Source organism: Ambystoma mexicanum, chromosome 3q (assembly GCF_040938575.1).
Source record: "Ambystoma mexicanum isolate Mex_15411 chromosome 3q, UKY_AmexF1_1, whole genome shotgun sequence".
NCBI classification, from domain to species: Eukaryota; Metazoa; Chordata; class Amphibia; order Caudata; family Ambystomatidae; genus Ambystoma; species Ambystoma mexicanum.
Window position 1 is genome coordinate 732,939,121 of NC_090926.1, and position 19,774 is coordinate 732,958,894.

The 19,774-nt window shown below is 49.5% G+C and overlaps 1 protein-coding gene across 4 annotated transcripts in view; it reads left to right on the forward strand.

Moving 5' to 3' along the window:
* Positions 1 to 6,030: 6,030 nt before the first annotated feature.
* Positions 6,031 to 19,774, forward strand: part of MXRA7 (matrix remodeling associated 7) — a 309,537-nt gene continuing 295,793 nt past the window's right edge. For 3 of the 4 annotated variants that reach the window (XM_069654667.1, XM_069654668.1, XM_069654666.1), the window contains exon 1: positions 6,377 to 7,449. In XM_069654667.1, the coding sequence (XP_069510768.1) occupies positions 6,514 to 7,449 (936 nt within the window). In that variant the 5' untranslated portion in view covers positions 6,377 to 6,513. Of the gene's footprint in view, positions 7,450 to 19,774 lie in introns of all 4 variants that reach the window. The other variant, XM_069654665.1, reaches the window with a different exon arrangement.

Consider the following 19,774-nt stretch of genomic DNA (forward strand, 5'->3'; position numbering starts at 1 on the left):
CTGGCTTGTCCAGAAGGTTACCCTGTTCCAAGAAACTAGGCTGGCCTGCTGGACCTCTGCCCACCAGGTCAGAGTTCAGAAATGCATCTTAACAGTCCATGTCTATGTCCAGATCTGGTGGCGAGGATGAATTGCTGGCATCTGGTTAGCCTAGCTTTAAGTCCCCCAAACTCTGATGTCTCCTTTTGGCAAAGTGTTCCTTGATTGTTTTCTTGATATTTGTGGCCGTAAGCATAAAGTCTGTTTCTATTAACAGAAAATGCTGGAAGTTCATTGGACCACTTGGCTTCACCATTCCCTGATCTGTGTTTGAGGGGAACCAGACATGTGCACCTGGGCACACGTGATCACCTCTTGCCCCAGTGGCATAGGTTGCTCCAATTCTAGCTCAGGCATTGATGTCGTTGATAACATCAGTGCAATCCCTCAGAAAGAAACACATCATCCTAACTGGGCGAGTGGATAGTACACCCCAACTAATTCAATAGGCTTATCAAAAATAGATGAATACACATGATACTTAAACCACCATAACTTGTTTCACACACACCCTTGGGCATCAAAATGGCAAAAAGCTCTATTGAAGAACGAAAGTGGTGCAGTACCCGCACTGTAAGAAGTGTAACACCAATCAAGGCAAAGCATCAGAGACCCTACGTGAAAACGCCTCATATTCTACTTATAAGTCAGTAATTGCGCATAAGGCAGTCAGAACTCTATGTGCCACTGGATTAAACATCCAATCCCGATGGAATGGTTCCTGGACTGGTAAAGGGGGACATGACTTACCACCAAAGATCTTATGTTAGTTCTTAGTCAATTACAGACACGCACCTGTAGTTGCGTATTATGGCATTCTACTTTTTCATTGAGGCCCACCAGGTGACTTTTAGTCATATATATGAGTCTTTGTTTCTGCTTTAACAAATTTTGATTATTCTGATCTTGGTTGTTTACGAAGTGTCCTCACATGATGGAGCTGAGGCTCGAATACTTTATAGTGGTAGCTGAATAAATTAGGGTAGTTAACCTCCCTCACGGTGTGGAGGGGGGAGGACCCAACTACCTTCATCACCAACTGGCTGCCGGACTTGCTCGACCTAGAGGTGGAGAGACACCCCATTTTTGTGGACAAATGTTACAGAATCAAGACGCATGCCTCCAATCAGACTGTAGGGTCGACAGTTGGCCCAACGCTCATTATTAAGCTATCAGATGCACTAGAGAGAGAATTTTGAAAGAGGTAGCCACAAACGGAAATTGGAAATATCAAGACTACAGGATTCTCCTCTTTCCTGATTTAGCACCTGTGATGGAAAGCAAAAGGAGGAAACTCAATTTTCTTAAAATCTCTTTCCTGTCTTGAGGGTTGCTCTGACCTGTCAAACTGAGGGTGACTTGGAAGGATAAAGAATATCTTTTTGGGGACACAGAGAGTAGAAGAGGAACTAAAAATCAATCCGTGTGAAAACCACAATGAACATAGAGAAGGGACATATATTCAAGAGAATAATGTGATACATACAGCTCTTCAATCTCTTGTACTCAATCCCATTCGTTATTTCCCCTGTGTGGGCTGCTAGACGGGTTTGGAATTATTGAATAGATATTTGGCTTCTGGGAGATCATGGAAAATAGGAAGAAGTGTCACTATATTTTATAAGCGCATGGTGTCATCTTGCGTGGAGCGTTTTATCAAAAAAGAGGCATCGGGGTGTTCTCTGACTGAATTTGTTTGTTGATTGAAGATTTCAGTAGTGACATCCCTAAGCACCATTAAGGTTTTCACATAGTTTTGAGTGACACCTCAAGGTTATGACATAAGATGCGTAAGGTGATGGATGGTTTTGCAAATGCTAGCTAACAGTTTGCTTTTCTTAAGGAATGTGCACCTATTCATTCAATGGGGGTCTGGAAGTGTTCTCACTGTCCCACTGCCTAGACATATGCTGGAATCTGTAGAAAAGACCACAAAAAATGGGGATATTTATTCGAATTTCGGATGAAGGAAAATTACCAACAGCCGAAAATGTTGAATAAATATCCTGTTTGATTATAGAGAACAAGGGGAGCGAGGGGTTGCGGGGGTGCCCCCCGCACCCTTGTTCACTATCATCGCAATGGAGGATGTGGGGGTGTCCCCTGCGACCTAAACAATAAAGTTTTTTTTTAAAAGAAAAAGGACCCCGCTGTGCCGGTTGCCATGCACATAAGTGATGGGAGCCGGCCTTGCAGCGGAATGGATGAGTGGGCGGCACACAGCGAAGTGTGCCGCCAAAAGGTAAGTAAGGGGAGGTGGGTGCAGGCTGTCAGAAATGGCTGGGGGAGAAAAAAACGAAAGTAATTTTCGTTTAAATGACTTTCAGTTTTCTGATTCGAACAAATCATGGACAATCCATATGCTTATATTTTCTCTCCCCTGCCCCCCCCCCCCCATGTTAAGGAGGACTGTCAGAAAGGCCCATGTTGATGATTGGTTATGTGACGTTGTATTTTTGGCTAAATAGAGTGGTGGCCTCTCACATTGAGAGCCTTGCTCTTGTTTTGTATCTTAAAACTTTAATAAAAAGATGAAGGCAATTGTGAGGTCAGGTAAGAAGGATGGGAAAGAGGACAGGAGCAGCCCTTTTTTTAGCAAGTAAGTGAGTTTAAGCTGAGCCTTGAAAGGGACCAAAGTTGGTCTGGCTTTGTTCTGGACAATGGGTTCCAATGAAGTGGGGCGCGCTGGGAGAAAGCAGAAGCAAGAGCAGGCACAGGAAGTGTATGGGAAACTGAGGTTGCGAGCATAGTTAGGTCAGAGGGCACGATCAGGTACTGAGGAGCAAGACCATGGATCACGTTGTAGACTAGGAGAAGGAACTTGAAATGAGAGCGGTTATGAATGGAGAGCCAACAATCATGTTGTCAGTAGGTAGAAGTGGGACAGGATCTGTGTAGGTTGTAGAGGGTGTGGGTAGCAAAGTTGAGAAGAAGTAGAGCAATCCAACGGAGTAGGCATGAGCAGTAGTTGGGCTTGCCAGACACAAGAGTGGAGTTTAGAGTTTTTGTAGAATGGTTAGTAAGACAATAACACATTTTCTGAATGTTGAAGAGGTTAATACAAGCAGCAAAGGCAGTGTTAGTGATGAATCGCTGCAGTCTACGGTCGCTATAAAAGAGGACCCCAGGGAGCAAGAAGGACAGGCGGGAAGGAGATAGGAGAGGGAAGGGATGGCTTTGCAAGCCGGGAGAAATATTACTTGCATTTATTGAAGAGTTACGCATGAGTCCGTGGAGAGCCATCCAGTGGCGAATTGTATACAGAGCCAATAAGAAAAGGTTTTAAACTACCATGAGTCACTATCCCCTCTTCCCCCACACCCCTAAGCCTTTCCTCCGCCAAACGTACCTTTTGTCCTTCCCCGCTGTGCTCTCCCTGCGATGTGAGTTGTGCCTCAAGATTGAGGGGCGGAACATCCGCTGCAGGTTCCTTTTTTTCTTAAAAACTCTTTTTGTCTCCTGCGTTCCTTTCTATTGGCCAGGGGGAGCAGTGGACACCCCTGCGCCCCCCTGCATCAAAATTATGGTTTTTAGTTATTTTTTCCACTGCAAAATTCGGCATTTTTGTGCATGCAGTTTTACCCCGAACTTTTCTCCGGCTACCAGATACAGCACCCTTGCCGATGGCAACTCCTCGCAATGCTGGCGAGCAGAGCTTGCTCTCTACGGTGGCCGTTCCCTCATGAATGAGCGTCTTTTGTATGTACACGTGCAGTCTCTTGGATTGGTCCTGCCCCCCCAACCCCGGGAGCCCTCATGACACTACACATGGGCGTGGGGAATTACGTGATGCATTGGTACCACAGGATGGCTCCTCCTTATCCTTGCGCTTACGGTTCCAGCTACTTAAGGGTTGAATGTTCGGATATGTTTGTGCGAATTATGTTATAGTATGCGCCTGGGGGACAGGGGTGTTCGGTGAGGGTCGACCAGGGCTTTAAGAAGGCCGGGCCCTGCTTGGGCCAAGCCCTGGCAGTCTTCCGAAAGGGCTCCCGAACCAGGGCCCTGCTGGGGCACACCCTGAATAACCCCGGCCATGCCGACACCTCATGCAGCTCCGGCTTCGAAAGTACTGACATCTGCAGACAGCCAGTGCAACCGTGGCTTTGGCTACATGGCTGCCAGATGACTTTGAGCTCCGAAACAGGAGGAGGGCTGCAGGGCCCAGTCTCTCCTTTTGTTTCCGAATAAAGAGTCATCACTTTACTCACAACCCCCACAGCGGCCAAAAAGAAAGTATGGCGTGTGGATTGGATAAACACATGCAGTGAACGTAACAACGTCAAAGCGATGAAAGATTGTCCCGCTGAAGCAAGAGGACACGGCATCCTCCAAAAATATCTAACTCGTTTTCCTAACCCAAAAGCAAGAAGATCATTTATGCTCTTTAGGCTAAACGCAATGAAAACTAAAGACAGAATTGGACATTGGGCGTGTAATGCACATATGACTCCAACCTGTCGGTTGTGTAAAAACGAGCTGGAATCTCTCAAACATTTAGTCTTGTTCTGCGCTGTTCTGAAAGATGTAAGATCAATTCACCTGGGACGATGGAATGACAATAATTTATCAGCATGCGCGGACAAGTGGTGGCAGACTATGTGGAATGGGCTAGACATGAAATTAATTATACCTTTGACCTCCTTCCTGGCAGTGATAGAAGAGAGATTAAAAGACAATAATGAGTGACCAAAGGTCGGCACCATTCCAACTGTACACCAGGTGTTAAGGAAAATGCGGTGTAACGCTTGAATATGAGACTACAAAGAGGGGGCTATTTGGGGGGGACTTGAAATACTCAATGTAATTTTAAAGTTTCACATGTGTTATAAAACATTTTAAAGGTTTGAATTTAAACCAATAAAATACAAAAAAAAAAAAAAATAAAGAGTCATCATGCAGCCTGAAGCCCAGTGGCGCCCCAGACATTTTTCATAGGGGTGGCCTGAAGAGGTCACTGGGGTGGCACACCAAAACAAACACATAACTGGCAGGTGGGCCGATGGGGGGCCAGTGTTTTTATAAGGGTGGCCGTGGCCCCCCTTGGTGGCGCCTCTGCTGAAACCTTTTAAACAAGGCTTCATGATACATGATGTGGCAGGTGAAATGACAGAGGACGACCTTAAGGGCGGATCGACCTTAAGGATAAAACAGAAGGGGGACTGCATGGGAAGAAGGGAGCAAGAGGAGCTGGCTACTAGAGCCCGGGGAAGTCACTATGCCGTAGAGGGGAATAAAGAGAGGTTACAATCCCAATGGCTCTGTTTAATTTGTGGTCTTAAGACCAAACCGTCCACCAGATGCTATGCAACCCTACTAGAGAATGGTACAACACGTGATAACTATGTGGAAATAAAAGCTGGACCCTCCAACCCTCCTCCTGTTTCGGAGTACAGAGTCATCATGCAGCAGGCAGCCCTTTCATTCAAGGAGCCCTTGGTTTTTAACCACAAAACGCCTTGAATGTTGCGTGTGAGAGCGGAGGGCACACTGGTGCCACACCTTTGTTGCTGCACCAAAAGTAATAATGCCATCTGCCCCCCAGCTCCACTGCTTTCACCAGCCCCCCTGGCTCCTACCTCCCATTCTCGAGGTGTGGGTCTCGTTAGGGCGCAGGGCCTAAGTACACACACACTTAGGCCCTGCCCCCTAATGAGCGCCCCCCTCGATTTAGCATCACGATTAATCCCCTGGGGCCGGCCCAACTCAATTTACAATGATCCCATACTGCTTTAGAGCAGCTGGGAGTGGGCAACTTCCCCTAAAAAAATGCACTGCAGGGGCAGAGCCGCTCATTATTGTGATTCCCCCAAGCACTGCAGCCGCCTGGGCACACCCAAAGTTTTCTGGGGTGTGGCAGCCTGCGCTTGTGTGCCAGCACCCTCCCTGCCGGGCTAGAGGAGGAGGAGAGCAGGAGAGCGGGTGTCTGCCTGCTAAGGGGAGGATCGCTGGGAAATGACGTGATGCTGTGGAAGCCGGCACCCCGCCAGCAGATTCTGCTGCTCTCCCTGGCACTCCAGCAAGCAAGCAGAGAGCCTTGCAGAGAACTGCTGCTGCTGCAGCCAGCACTGAACAAAGCCGGCGAGCAAACAGCAGTGCAGAGCAGGCTCGGGCAGCACTGGCCGACAGGTAGTGCCTGTAGCCCTTGGTGCTGGCATAGAACAGCAGGAAGTGGGGCAGACTATTCCATCAAACCCTCTAGCAGGGCTTGGCAGCACTTGCAGGACACACGAGCGAGCCGGGGAAGCACGCAGACTCTAGCACGAAACCCGCACTCGCAGAGAGCAAGCTGAACCAGGGGCAGCAGGCAAGGCTCCAGGCAACCCAGCACTCAGAGGCGGCCACTCGGGGAGGGCGGGCAGAGCCAGGACACTCCATTTGCTGCAGGCGGGGCTGAGCACTCAGAGACAGCCAGCGGGGCCGTGGAAAGCCAGTGACCCACACACACACGCCGAAGCCGAGGCAGGAGCAAGGATGGAGGGTTCGACGGAGCTTTACTTCGCGGTGCCTTTATTGTTCACAGTCCTGGCTGTGATCCTGGCTTCGGTCTTCGTGAAAATGAGATCGTCCAAAGAGGACGAGAAGAAGGCAGACGCGGGCACAGGGGAGGGCAGGATAGAGGAGGAAGAGTCAGACGAGGTGCAGAAAGAGGAACAGGACCCGGGGGAACAAGAGGACCAGGGGATAGAGGAGGACAAGGGGGCCCAGGAACTACTAAGGGTAAAGGAGCGCCAGAGGACAGAAGAGGCCGAGAGAGCGAAAGAGAATAAGAGGGCAGAAGAGGTTCGCAGGGCAGAAGAGGCACGGAAGGCAGAAGAGGTTCGGAGGGCAGAAGAGGCACGCAAGGCAGAAGAGGCACGGAAGGCAGCAGAGATTCGGCAGGCAGAAGAGGCAAGGAAGGCAGAAGAGGTTCGGAGGGCAGAAGAGGCACGAAAGGCAGAAGAGGCACGGAAGGCAGAAGAGTCTAGGAGGGCTGAAGAGTTACGTAAGGCAGAACAGGCACGGAAGGCAGAAGAGGCTCGGAGGGCAGAGGAGGCACGGAAGGTAGAAGAGGCGCGGAGGGCAGAAGAGGCGCGGAGGGCAGAAGAGGCTCGAAGAGCAGAAGAGGCAAGGAAGGTAGAAGAGGCGCGGAGGGCAGAAGAGGCTCAAAGGGCAGAAGAGGTGCGTAAAGCAAGAGAGGCTCAGAGGGCAGAGGAGGAGAGAGACACAGATGAGAAAGTGGCACATGGGTATCAAGCGGAAGACAACAAGTGGGCCCGCGGGGCGCTGGACTTCTCGCGGGGAGTCCGGGTACAAGGTAGTGGGGCCGTAGACCAAGTACTGAGGGTGGACGAGGAGGACGACGATGAACCGACTGGCACTGCCCATGGCCACCAGGATCCAGCCGAGCGGGACCAAGAGGAGAGACAGGTGAGTAGGCGCGTCTTTACCCCTGGGTGCTCCGGTGCCACTGTAATAGATGATGACAGCCCTCACTACGACTGGTTGTAATGGTTTTATTGGGTATAATTTGCAGACAAGGGGATTTAGGCTTTGAGACTAGATATATACAGAGATTTGACGAAGATTACACGTGTCTTGGGTGGGAGTCAGGAGTGGAACTCTTCACCTGGGTGCCACAGCAGTTAAGGTCAGCCCCCACCACACATGGCTAAACATCGAAACTCTACAGATGGAGCGGTGTAGGCAAAATGACATGCGCGCTGCCTCTTTTCTGCTGCTTCCTCCGGTCACTGTGGTGGTTCTTTCTACTACATGGAAGCATTGTCCGTAAGGTCAGCTACTGCCGGGGACCAGTGCCGACTCCGCCACAGCCCCGCCGATCTAGAAACGCAGGCCTTTCGAGAAATCTCCCACTTTTCCTCCAGGCAAGCAGTCAGTGCCCCGTCACCTTTCATCTCTGTGGTCTGGCGTGACATGTCAACGACTGGCCCCCATTCCATTCCTACCGGGGTTACAGAGACAACGGCCCAACGAGTGACCGAGCCTCCCCCAACCCTGCCGGCCGTTCAGAAGCACTATTCCAGGAAAACACCGTCCTTAGCTTCGATATGCGACTGACCTCCTCCCAGCCCAACGGGCCTTTCAGGCGCAGTGTCCGCCGAGCAGACCTGCTACCCATACCAGGCCTCCACACAGAAAGCCTCACTTAATTTCCAGGTTACACCATCACTAGGGCTGGCCCTGCTGGCCTTTCAGAAACCCAATCCCCAGTGAAGAACTCTCACCTCCCACCTTGGCGGCCTGAGTTAATTTGCAAGTTGAAGCTCCACTAGGCTTGACGATGCCCCCGGGTTCGGTGCGGTTTATAACTATATAAATAAATAAATAAATAAATACAATGCCTCCAGCAGCCCCCCCCCTCGAAGCAGCCCCCCCACAGGTCTTTCAGAAGCGCTGTCCCGAGGAAGAATTGCGGCCCATCCCATTGATCACACCAGTCCGACTGGGGCGCACGGGGGTCCTTTCAAAGTGGGCTGCCATTTTATGCCTGTCAAATGTGTCTCCTCCAGAGCCGGCCTGCCGCTGAAGGTCATCCACCCACACACATCTCATCTGCAGGCAGTCTCCTGCCATGATTACTACTGAGAGCTCAAATGAACTGCCTCACATTGGACGTGGGATTGCCGCCTGCTCCCTCCCAGAGCTAGCACCCTGTTCTCGGAATGCCTGCTGTGGCTTCCTTTCCACAGGCCCCGAGCGCGCAACCCTCGCCCGGAATTAACATTGAAAAGGGTACCGTGCCCACAACGTCGAAGGAACAATCTCGAAAACTCTAATTTCGAATCTGAAAATGGTGACTGAGTTTAAAAAAGAGTAATGTTTAGAACACATCTTTGAAAGTTACAGTGTTGCATGCAGGAAGGGTATGGGGTAGGGGAGACGAGAGGAAATCCAGAACAGTGTTTTTGGGCGGGATTAGGAGATTTTGGAAGTAGGGTTTATGCAGAGGAGAGTTAAGGTGAGGCATTCACCTTTTCAGTAAACAATTGAAATGCATGTTATTGACCTAAATCCTTCACTTTTAAAGCTCTCCTTGTAGTTATAACTGAGATTCATATTTTTTACATTCAATGTTTTCACGGTGCTCTCCTTTTACTTTCACTCTTTTGACTTTAGGTATTTTCACAGAGGAACCCTGGCTTAGACAGCCTTCTGATTTTCCATGTTGCTGCCCCCAAAATATCAATTAAGGGCGCAAAACCACTGCCCCAGCCGCTTCCTTGGTTATTTTATATTGGCTTTATTTTAAAGCAGCTGCGACTTTGCGAAGTGTGCATTTCCAGCGAGGAATGAGACGGTTTAAAGCGCGCGTTTGTCCCCGTGATTGGCCACGCATGCGCTATTTCCCTGCCAGGCCTGCGCTCAGCTTTTGGGCGGCTCAGCAGGGCCTGCTGAAAGCACATTTTTTGGATTGGGAATGGTTTCACACGCCATTCAGTGTGATGGTTTACATGTCATCCACCAGTAGGCAGAGGGGGGGGGGGGGGGGGGGCGATGCGCACAGCGCACATCTTATTAAAAGTGAGGGCTGGGATTGACTGGGAACCAGAATATGCCCCGGAAATAATGTTCAAAGTGTCCCATATTACCTTTTTTTATTATTATTAATTTGATTTAGTTGATACACAACTTTTCAAATATTTACAAAAAAATACAAACCAATACAACACATATAAAAGGAATACAATACTTCTAGTACAACAGGTACTAAAGTTAAAGACATTCCACATGCATTTCCAATAAGTTTTTTAACAATTCCTTAAACACATCACAGACCAGTCCCATATTACACATTTTCAGCAAGCCCAACCCTTTTCCTATGAGAACATTTGGAAATACCCCACGAAAGAGGCCCAGGGTGCAGGAAATCTCCAGAGTTCCCCAATGGCCAGCCCACCCCCGAGTGAGGGTCGAATCTTTCCCGCCCTCATTTCGAGTTGAACCCCTCAGCCCCCCCTAAAATGGTTCTTGGGTAGCGGATAAACGAATGTCTTGGAACATGTTAAATCTAAGGATTGGGAAACCTTGGACATTTTATCGTAAAGTTGCTGCCCAAGTACCTATGAATTTTATCCAGGTCGCCAATGCTAAAACCTCCTGGCTTGCTCTCTATGAAGCTGGACTGTGGGGGTACTCTGCAGCGGGGCCTTTGGAAATAGTCCAGACGGGATTTCTAAGGACTCCTTTGGGTGCTCCCAACTGCACTCTGAGATCTGCATTTAGGCTGCAGTAGGGTACCCCTCCATTCACTTCACTTGCCTCAGATATTTGGCAAAAAAAAACAGTTGTGAAGATCACAAATCAGAATATTACTGAAGTAGGTAAAGGAGGGACACCAAGTCACTCTCCTTGGTGGCCTCCAAGAATATTAAACATGCAATTACTGAAGTATGCAAAGGAGGGACACCAAGTCACTCTCCTTGGTGGCCTTCAGGAATATTAAACATGAAATTACGGAAGTAAGCAAAGGAGGGACACTAAGTCACTCTCCTTGGTGGGCTTCAAGAATATTAAACATGCAATTACGGAAGTAGGCAAAGGAGGGGGACACCAAGTCACTCTCCTTGGTGTCCTCCAAGAATATTAAACATAAAATTACTGAAGTATGCAAAGGAGGGGGACACAAAGTCACTCTCCTTGGTGGGCTTCAAGAATATTAAACATGCAATTACGGAAGTAGGCAAAGGAGGGGGACACCAACTCACTCTCCTTGGTGTCCTCCAAGAATATTAAACATGCAATTACTGAAGTATGCTAAGGAGGGGGACACAAAGTCACTCTCTTTGGTGGCCTTCAAGAATATTAAACATGCAATTACGGAAGTAGGCAAAGGAGGGACACCAAGTCCCTCTCCTGGATGGCCTCCAAGAATATTAAACATGCAATTACTGAAGTATGCAAAGGAGGGGGACACAAAGTCACTCTCTTTGGTGGCCTTCAAGAATATTAAACATGCAATTATGGAAGTAGGCAAAGGAGGGACATCAAGTCCCTCTCCTGGGTGGCCTCCAAGAATATTAAACATGCAATTACAGAAGTATGCAAAGGAGGGGGGCACGAAGTCACTCTTCTTGGTGGCCTCCAAGAACATTAAACATGCCATTATGGAAGTAGGCAAAGGAGGGGGACACCAAGTGACTCTCCTTGGTGGCCTACAAGAATATTAAACATGCAATTACTGAAGTATGCAAAGGAGGAGGACACCAAGTCACTCTCCTAGGTGTCCTCCAAGAATATTAAACATGCAATTACGGAAGTAAGCAAAGGAGGGACACCAAGTCACTCGCTTTGGTGGCCTTCAAGAATATTAAACATGCAATTATGGAAGTAGGCAAAGGAGGGACACCAAGTCACTCTCCTTGGTGGCCTCCAAGAATATTAAACATGCAATTACTGAAGTATGCAAAGGAGGGACACCAAGTGACTCTCCTTAGTGGCCTCCAAGAATATTAAACATGCAATTACGGAAGTAGGCAAAGGAGGGGGACACCAAGTCACTCTCCTTGGTGGCCTCCAAGAATATTATTCTCCTTGGTGGCGTGCTAGGTGGGACCTACCGAATCCTGTGGATTTGTTAAACCGATGCTCGATTTCCAGAGAAAAATCAAGATGGCAGCCGTAGCGGACCGGCTTGCCAACGATTTGGCCAATGCAAATAATTGTAGTTCTTTAACTTTTTGATAAGGATAAAGGACCCCTTACTTTCAGAAGATGGTCTGATCTCCATACTTCTTCAGAGGTTACAATCCTTGTTAGCCAGTGTGCGTTTATAAATGCCCTTCGGTTGCCGGGGACAAACCTTGGTGCTGATCTGTGACTGCAGAATTGGGGGGAATTGATGACCATCATACTTTTTGCTGTTTTGCACAAAATATACGATTTTAAGGGAAAGTTTTATCAAACCACATTTTCATAGATTTGGAATTAAAACGTGAAGGGAATCTCTAAAGACAAGTTTGAGCGCCCATGTTGTACTATGAGTGGCACATTTTATTAACAATGCAAAGAGATTTAGGTTTGGTTAATTCATTTGTATTTATAAGACTCATTGGAATTATGCTTTTAAAATATATATGTTTGTATAAATATTTATATATATATATATGTGTGTATATATATATAATATATATGGTTCCAAATTGAGGGAAGCTGGGAGGTATTTAGCTCCTGCTTGTGGCCTAGAAGAGCCTGGTTAGCTTGACACCACCCGCTACTAGGAGCTACTTTTGGCTCCCAGGCCAAACAATGCTAAACAAACACACCTATGTGGATTTAACTTTGTGCATTTGGGATAATTGTTAAATAATCATTAGGACACATCTATGTGACATTTAAATCCTAAGGGGTCATAAATAACGAATAATGTGATATGTTTGCATCTTATGTGTTAGTTCGATTTGCGGAACGCTAGCACCTGGTTCCTCAATGACGTCTCCTGGTCACTGGTTATTGCTGGGTAACTAGGAGCTGCTTTTAGCTCGTGCTTATCAAATCTTAATTTTGAACCCTATATATATAAAATATTTTTAATGTCGGTAGCAGAATAAAAACGTCATTGTTGTACCACCAGGAGGATACAGCGTGAGTTATAGACCGCAGCCCTGTACCACTCACACATTATTGGATTGCTTTCTAGCCCATCATTACTTCAACCTGGTGTGCCCACTGGACCATGATCCAGTCATTTATGCCATAATCTGCCACACCAAGTTGGGGCACATCCCAACCCACATCCCATGTCCCCCCTCTCCATCCAGCCTTGCTGGCCTTACATGAGCCTACCCAGTTGCCAGAGATTTGGTGCTACAAGATGCACTTCTGATGCCCCTCTGTCCTTCCTGCTCGGGGCAAATGATGCCACCACAGAAGAGTAATGTAATTGTCATTTGTATAGTGCCTCATCGCGCAGGATGTTCACCACTTTCTTAGGCTGCGTGGCGTCATTGCAGAGGGGCCTACGCATACCTGACAAACCTCCAGATTTTTCCGGAGACTCCGGAATTTCAAGCATTTCTCCAGGTCTCCGGAAAAGTTCCTTGAATCGCAGGAATTTTGAGATTCTTTCCGGTCATATTCTCCACCTGATTGGCTGCCGCCAGTAGCCAATCAGGTGGAGAATATGACGGGACCCGGCGCGAAAATGTTCGTGCCCACTTCCTGCACCACTATAATAATAGTGCTTTCAATCCATATCATTGGATTGAAAGCACTATTATTACGGCGGCGGTGCCACGTTCATTTTGCTTACTATAGCATTGAATGAATGATTTTTAGTGCTATTTTAAGCAAAACGAAGGCGGCGGCGCTAAATAATGTTGCTTTCAATGCAATGACATGGATTGAAAGCACTATTATTTCGCTGGCGGCGCCGCCTTCATTTTGCTTACTATAGCATTGAAAATCATTCATTCAATGCTATAGTAAGCACACTGAGGGCGCCGCTGCAGCAAAAATAGTGCTTTCAATCCAATGACATGGATTGAAAGCACTATTATTTCGGCGGCGGCGCGCCTTCATATTGCTTACTAAAGCATTGAATGAATTATTTTCAATGCTATAGTAAGCAAACGCTACAACAACCGAGTTTACCCTTTTGACAGGTGGGCGGGGCTTGTGGGCGGAGCCGTGTGTAAATGGGCGGAGTCTTGCGTGGCTGTGGGCGGGGCATACATCTCAGGAATTTTGATTTTGAAATGTAGGCTGTTATGGGCCTACGATTATCGAGCACCATTGATGTGCTGTCAAGTTACCGAACGTTCACAGTGTCGTCACTGTGTGTGCCGGCTAACCGCGCTACGGTTGTTTTAAGTGCTGCTTTCCCCAGTGGCCCCTTGGATATAGGCCTGCGCAGGTGCCATAGTGGTCTAAATGCAAACATTCAGTGCATCACTAATCCCACCAGTTTTTCAGAGGCATGACGTGTGACTGACTCAGTCCCAACCCTTCCATATTTTCAGAGGAACTGTTGTGCCCTGTGATTGGCTCTGCCACAGTCCTGCCAGCAATTCAGACACAACACCTGACAAGTGATTGCACGGATTCGAGTAGTCAGTTCTAAGAGCGAACTAGAAGACGGCTGGGCCCAGGCCTCCGAGAACCAGTCAATGGCGCCAAATACCCGCCTCCTCCAAACTGGAGTGTGACTCATAACCGGACATGCTCTGAATGTCTGAGGAACTGAGGCGGATCTCGCCGCTCCTATTCACGGATCAGACCCCAGCACGTCTCGCTGTGCATTCTGGTTAGAACCCAGGCACTGAATTCGTGTTACTCCTACGCCTCGCATGGGGCGTCCACGAGGGAACAGCCATCATTTGAAGGACAGTGTACGGGGGTTTGTAAACACAGGGGAGGCAATGGCTACTTAGTGCAGTGCTGATGTACACCGGCACCAGTGAGTGCATTTCCCGTGGCAGGATGCTGGCAGCAGAAACTTTACCACTGGAGATAAATGGAACATGTACGTCCCGCATAGGGCAACTCAATACCCCCACCCCCCGCCGAAAGGCTGCGCCAGGAAGGGCACCCTGGACTGCTGAATATTGGGTTATGGTGAAAATAAGGGCGCGCGTTTTTCTTCACTACACCTGTGGCCCGAGTCGTGGAACTTTTAGCGCGGTGCAAAGTGTCTATGCACTGGTGCAAAGTCAGCTTTCACTGTAAAAAAAAACGCGTTGCGCCGCTCTGTCAATCAGGATGTTTGTTGGCAGTGCAAAGTCACTTTGCACCAGTGCAAGGTCACTTTGCACCGCGCTAAAAGTGCAATCAACCGGGCTCTTGGTGGCACCCAAAACACATGGGTAAATCGTGCCAATGTTAACAGGCCAGGATACATGTAGAAGCATCATTTTCCTTCGGAAATTCATGGCTCCTAAGTGTTATGTGTACGCCCGTGCCTTGGGTCGTACCGCACTCACGCTTGCACGCAGTCATGCACACAAGAAGACACGGGACGTGATGTGTTCCGTTCCGCGTCCCGGCGGCAACTGCCCGCACGGGCGTGATTTATTGAAACGCACATGCGCGTAGCCAGAACGAGGCTCGCGCATGCGTCTATCGTGACTGGCACGTCACATTCCTTTTTTTCTTTAACGAAAAACACAATATAATATTATATTCCACCAACAGTGCAAACTTATAACACATAAACATTTTCTCTCGCTAATTGGAAGTCTCCCATGATCTCGGCTCAGTCTCCCGAGTCCAGGACATAGTCCTTGAGGTGATCAGGCGGTCTGCGGTCTCTGTGCACTGGATACCTCGAGGTACTTGGCATGGTTTCGCTGGGACTCTCCACATGGGACTGCAGACCTCGGGCCATCTTCAGCCGGACCCTCTGGGATCGCTTGGGAGTCAGGGCTCTCTCCGGGATCACAGGTTTCCGACGAGGTGTCCACCTTCTTGAAGAAAGACCTGTTGCGGGTGACCGTGCCACGTTCACAGGCCGCCATCACCATGGTCCCTTTCACGTGCGTGACCTTCCATGGGTGTGGCTCATACGGCAAAGACAGTTTGCCCTCTTGGTGACAGTTCCGGACTATCACTGAATCACCTACACGCACTTCTTTGTCTTGTAGACCCCTTCTTTCACTTTCCCTCTGATTGCGTGCCTCGCGCTCCTCTCTTACTTTCTCGTTGTCAATGGCCCTCCATTTCATGCCACACGGGCAGCGTCCAAACAGTGCTTCCGCGGGAGCCACCCCGGTTGACTGGTGCGGGGGGGGGGGTGGTCCTGTATTCTCTTAGGAATTCCACAAGCTTCTTCTGAAGTTCATCACCCCCATGAGCGGATATTCTTAGCACTTTCTTCAAAGTACGCATTAGCCTCTCAGCTTCTCCATTGGCACGAGGCCACAGAGGCGATACTCTGCGGTGATGGATGCCTCTATCCTTGAGGTATTGGGCGAACAGATTGCCGGTAAATGGGGGCCCATTGTCAGAGCATATTATTTCTGGGAACCCATGGGTCGCAAACATTTTATCTAAGGCACTGGTGGTGTACTCCGTTGCAGTGGATTCCACGACTTCCACCTCAGGATACCTAGACCATTGGTCTACGGCCACTAAGAAATACATGCCCCGACCTGTCGACCCAAAATCCATGTGGACAGTTCCCCAGGGCATTTCGCTCCGTTCCATGGAGCTGATCGGTGGGGCCTTGTCCCCTGGAGCCGCTGCTTGACATGGCAAACACCTTTTCACAAAACGCTCGACCATCCCTTCAAGATTCGGGAACCACACCTTGGGTCGGAGCCTCGCTTTGGTCTTAATGACCCCTTGATGGCCAATGTGTGCTAACTCCAGGATGCGATTCCTTAGAGCCTGTGGGATCACGATTTGTCTCCCGCTCAGCAGCAATCCGTCATCCGAAATGGACAGGTCATCCCTTACCTTCCAAAGTGCCTGAAGGTCTTTCTGGGCGTTTGCCTGCCGCCTGGAGTTGTTTCTTAGTACCTCTCTCCAGTCTCCACTTCTCGCTGCAGCCTTGATGATGTGGAACACCTCATCCTTGGACGACTCCGTCGCTATGGCAAGTCTCGATAGCGCCACGGGTAACGCACCTTCCACCACGTGACAGAGTAGCCCTTGACAGTCAGCCACCTCGTCGTTTTTCTCCACACTCCCAGTGCTGGGGTGACGCGAGAGGTAGTCCGCCGGGTTATTGGTCCCTGGCCTGTACACAAGTCTAACCCCAAACTCCATCAGGGCCAACATCCAACGCTCATTTCTGGGCGGCGGCTTGGATGACGCGCCCGCCAGGATGGGCAGCAACGACTTGTGGTCTGTCACCACCACAACAGGCTTTCCCAGAATGTAAAGACGAAAATGGCGACAGCCCCATAGGATGGCCAAAGCTTCTCTTTCAATCTGCGAGTAGCGCTTCTCCGTGTCCGAAAGCGCTTTGCTCGCATAAGCGATGGGTCGCATGTTCCCTCTTTTGTCTGGCTGCAGCGGCACCGCTCCAACACCCACGGGACTGGCATCAACAACAATCTCGGATTCCACCGACGGGTTAAAGTATGCCATGGTGTCCCTGTCAGACAAAGCATTCTTGAGGAGCTGAAAAGCCTCCTGCTCCTTCCTTTCCCACGTCCATACGGTGTCGTTCCTGGTCAACGCCCTGAGGGGCTCCGACAAAGAGGCCAAATCTTTGATGAAACGCCCGCAGTAATTTACCACCCCCAAGAAGCTCCTCACCTCGGTGGGGGACTGGGGTGCTGCGGCCTCTCGAATGTCCTTGATCTTAGCCGGATCAGGGGATACACCACTGGCGTGAAAAATGAAACCAAAAAACCAAATCCTGTCTTTGAATAACTCACATTTTTCACGGTGGAGAGTAAGACCCAAATCATCCAAACCTCCTCAGTGTGCACTCCAGCCTTTTCAAGTGCTCTGTCTCCGATTCCGCAAACACTAAAATGTCATCACTCATATTCAAAACACCTTTGAGGCCAGCCAGCGCCCCCCTAATGGTAGTCTGAAAGACTTCGGCTGCAGATGAAATGCCGAAGGTCAGGCGCTTAAACTGATAGAGACCTTCATGCATCGTGAAGGTCGTGATGAATCTGGAGTCTGGGTGGTGCTCAAGTTGATGATAGCCCGCTCGCAGATCTAATTTCGAGAAAACTCTTGCGCCCTGCAGTTCTCCAATAATATTATCAAGAGTGGGCGTAATGTGTCTCTCCCTCCTGATGGCGGCATTGGGGAGACGCATATCTACACATATGTGCACCGCTCCGGGCTGTTTTGGCTTGGGGGCCACCACGATGGGCGAGACCCAGGGTGTTGGGCCTTCCACCCTCTCGATAATGTCCATCTGCATGAGCGAGCGGAGCTCCTCCTATACTTTCTCTCGGAGGTGAAATGGGATCCTGCGATGCTTGAGAGCCGTAGGTCTGATGGTGTCGTCTATGTGCAGACGTACCGGGGGAGCCTTCAACTTCCCCACACCCTTAAATTCCTGAGAACTTGCCCAGTAGATGCTCGATGTCCACTTGGTAGACCTCCTATGCAAAATGCACTAGGTCCAGGGCCTCCGATGCCGCACAGCTGAGTAGAGAGTGAGGGCTCACGTCAGTGACAAAAAATCGGGCTTTTATGATCTTGCCGCCTTTGGACACAGGTGCAACGAAAACGCCCTTGATCGGGAGTAGCGTGTCTCCGCCAAACGATAACATTTTCGCCGTCGAAACATCTAGCACTGGCGGTCCCGGCATAGTCTGGTAGTGATCGGACACCAGCGCACATACTGAGGCCCCCGTGTCAACCAGCACTTGTGTCGGTACCCCTTGAATGTCCATGACACACTTGGGTTGTCTCTTCTTTTTCGCCCCTGTTACGATGCTCGAAATGAAGAACACTTCATCCTCCTCGTTCTCCTCTTCCTTGGCCATGTTAAGCTTCTGCATTTCCTGTTCTAACGCTGCAATGCTCCTCTGCTCCCTCGAACTCCTGCCAAGTGCCCTCGCCCGGCCCGTCTGTACAGTTATTGGGGCGGGAGTGCGACACATCCGGGCATAGTGTCCAGGTCCATTGCATCTGCCACATGATCTCGATTTGGTGGGACACTCCTCAGAGTGCGGCAGGTCATATACGCAATATTGGCAGATGGACATCGCCCCTTGCATCGGACCAGCTTCCTGGCGCTTCTGGCCCCACTTGGCTTTCAACGCCAACTGCCTTCCAATGGCAAATGCATCTTCCGACTTTCCCGGACGCACCGCGGCGTCCATTTTGGCACCCCTCGATTCTGCCAGTTCATAGGTTCTTCCGCTGTCCAAAATCTGTTGCAGAGACCATCCAGGCTCCCTCAGCACTTGCCTATGTAGCTTGCCTGAGCTACAGCCTTGGATGACCTGATTCCTGATCATGGACTCATCATTGTCCCATCGACAAGTTGTGGCCATTTGTCGCAGGCAAGCGCAGAATTGGTCAAGTGACTCCTCATCCTGCTGTTTTTCACCACAAAACAGAAATCTCTCGTAGTCCACGTTGGACAATGGAATGAAGTAGTTTTTTAGAGCAGTTTTAACAGCATCATAGGTGGTTACCTGCAGGTTGAGGGACTCATAAAAGCGCAGAACGTCCATGCCCACTGAGTATAGGAGAGTGGCTATTTTAGCGTCGTCATTGGTTTCCCCAGTTGCCGTAAAGTACATGTCCAATTTTTTTATCCACAACAACCATCTTGGGCCCAATTTGGAGGGGGACCGAACGTGTCAAATTCTTGCATGGGTAACAAAGCCCCCTGTTGTCTCCTTACAACCACTCTCGCTGTTTCTGCCTCGCTGTCACTATCCGCCATGTTCACAGGTCGCACAGGCACCTCGTGGTGATTCAGAGGCCGCAAACCTGACTTGGGTGAACCGTGGACGTACCTTGGGTCACTGCGTCATCATGGAATGTTCGAGTTGACGAGGGCCTTCCCCTGTGCCTGTGTACCCCTTCAGTTGCCCCTTGTGTAGTGGCAACTAGTCCAGGTGCAGTCCTCCTGGATGGTGAGTACTGCCGAGTTTCCAAAAATTGTTCAGATGTATTTTCAGGCACGAGCAGTGCACGAGCACCTTTTCAGGCCGCTACTGCCTCCTACCGTGCGTGAAAACACCTCCGCTGTGTTCGCGCCGGGTTCGTAACTCTCAGCGGTGTAGCGTTATGATGATTGACACGCGGCGGCGTGTCAACAAATGCTCCGCTTGCATACCACCTTCGTCGCCAGATGTTATGTGTACGC